The sequence below is a fragment of the Montipora capricornis genome, chromosome 6, assembly GCF_036669925.1.
Source record: "Montipora capricornis isolate CH-2021 chromosome 6, ASM3666992v2, whole genome shotgun sequence".
In the NCBI taxonomy this organism is placed as follows: Eukaryota; Metazoa; Cnidaria; class Anthozoa; order Scleractinia; family Acroporidae; genus Montipora; species Montipora capricornis.
Genome location: NC_090888.1, coordinates 41737293 through 41739554, shown reverse-complemented (window position 1 = coordinate 41739554; position 2262 = coordinate 41737293). Strand labels below are relative to the sequence as shown.

The 2262-nt window shown below is 44.1% G+C and overlaps 1 protein-coding gene across 1 annotated transcript; it reads right to left on the bottom strand.

Moving 5' to 3' along the window:
• Positions 1-1489: 1489 nt before the first annotated feature.
• On the bottom strand, positions 1490-1990 carry LOC138053947 (uncharacterized). Its single transcript, XM_068900472.1, has one exon. The coding sequence runs from the start codon at positions 1988-1990 to the stop codon at positions 1490-1492; it is 501 nt and encodes a 166-aa protein (XP_068756573.1).
• Between the last annotated feature and the right edge of the window lie 272 nt (positions 1991-2262).

Below are 2262 nucleotides of genomic sequence, written 5' to 3'. Positions count from 1 at the left end.
AGTAGATGCCTCTTTAAAAGTGCGGCTTGCCTCTCAGCCATGATTTTGTTATTAGGCAAATATGGAGGATTGGCCCGCCATGGCAGCACAACTTGATAATGTCCATCCACTATTTTCAGCGATTGTTCCATCATTTTCAACGCCCTCATGTCCTCAATTGAGGGACTAACAACTGAGCTCACGACAGAATCTGCAAAATCAGTTTTCCAAAGTTGCTCCTGTAAAATCTCATCTCGATTCTGGCACCTAGTTTCCCATTCTTCATACCTCAATTTGTCTTCCAGCATTCCACTTGCATTAGGTCTTTCTGTTTCACTCTCCTCAATGTATAGTTCAGCAGCTCTGAACTCTTCAATTGGTTCATCAACATACATGTAAATCTCCTCGTTCTTTGCACTAACAAAATTAACTGAACAATGTTCTTCCGGCTTCATTTCACTCAACAGACCCATCACAGTCCATCCCAGGGAATATCGCACCGCTACTGGCTCATTATCTCCACCGCATTTGCATTCGAAGGGAACAAACAATGTGGGCTTCTCTTTAAGCCCAGTTATGAGCCCGACATCTGATTCACTTGATTCTGACAATTCGATATCTCTCAAATGAGACCATCCCAAGATGTTGCTGTTGTGTGGAATGCAACTAACTGACATAGGTACGTGCTCAACACTTCTAACATTCAGCAGCTCCTCTGATACTCTATCATCCATGGACACTAGAACAAGGACATGCCTAGGACATGTCTAGGACATGCCCTTTGACCTTCCTGACTCCTGTCACTCCTTGCAATTCATAGGCAAGTATTGAGCCCCATGATCCAAGCTTATTGAAAAGTTCCTCTTTACACAATGTAACCTCGCTGCCACTGTCCAGTAAGGCATACATTTCCACTACTGTTCCGCCTCCCTTGGCCTTGACTCTAACAGGAAGGACCCTTAAACAAACAAGTTCCACGCCAGCCCCAGTTGCTGCAGTAACAGTAACTCCAACTCCCTGACCTTCTTGATTGACTATGTGGGCCTCATTTTGGCGGCCTGTAGCACAGCAGTCTGCCGGTCATTTTCTTCAACGCTACGAGGGATGCTTTGGACATAGCTGACACTTGTGACACCTGCTCTTATGTCTCATTGTACCCTAGGGGTGGGGTGTAACAGAGTATTATGATCTTCGACGCAACCTTGAACTTGGCATTTGAAGGCTCCTTTGGGGCAACAATATTTTAAATATCCTCCATTCAGACATTTACAGTAAAACTCAATCTCTTACTCAATACAAATTTTCCTCTTTCCCAGATTGAGAGTCCTTTAAACTTCTCACATTTCCACAATCCCTGTTGTCCTAAACACGCTGGACAGTTCCTGCTAACACTGGTTTCTGCCTTTGGCTCGCTCCACCTTTTACTGGGATCAGGTTTGAATTTGGTCGCCAAAGTGGTTGATCTTGATAGATATGTCACCCCCATCTGTTCACTTCCCCTCCTTTCCTTTCAAGGACTAATTACATTGTTCACAAGATTTGCTCTATCCTTTACAAACTTTAGAAAATCAGAAAACCTTGGCCTTTCCACGGCTTCGATAATTCTTTCCGCTTGCTCTGCCCACTTTCCTCTGATGAAGAAGGGAAGCTTCCTGCTCAATTCCAGCAAAGTGTTAGAGTGGTTTAAATCATCAACGTAGTCATGACCCATACCTTGAAGGACCCTCCCTGCTACCTTGAGGCTTCTTGCAAATTCTAATAATGTTGAACCTCCACAGTTCTTTAGAGGGGGCAAGCATTCCAGCTTCTTCAAATGAGCCTTTTCTATAATATGGGGTAGACCAAAATTCTGCTGCAGGGTTCGTTTTGCAGATATGTAGCCCTCTGACGCTGGCAAATTAACACAACTTTCAATCGCCTCTTGGGCCACGCCCATGCAACAGTGGATAAGAAGTTGAAGATTCCTAGAATCATCATTGTCATCTTCAAGACAAGCCTCAAAATTACGCATAAATGACGCATAGTTAACTGGATTCCCATCAAAGTGCAGGTATTCTAACTTCCCCACTGGCGCTAGGTTGGGCTTCCTGCTTTACTAGGGCTCTATCCGCCTGAACCGGAATTGGCTGGTGATATTCATGCATAATTCCCCTACTATGTGCATAAGGCAAGTTTGTAGGTAAGGTCAAGGTATCATCCCTGTTTCAACATGGCTCTAACTGCTCATTTTTTATTTCAATTGGCAACCTTGATACATGGTCAGAAGCAGCGGGTAAGGTAATT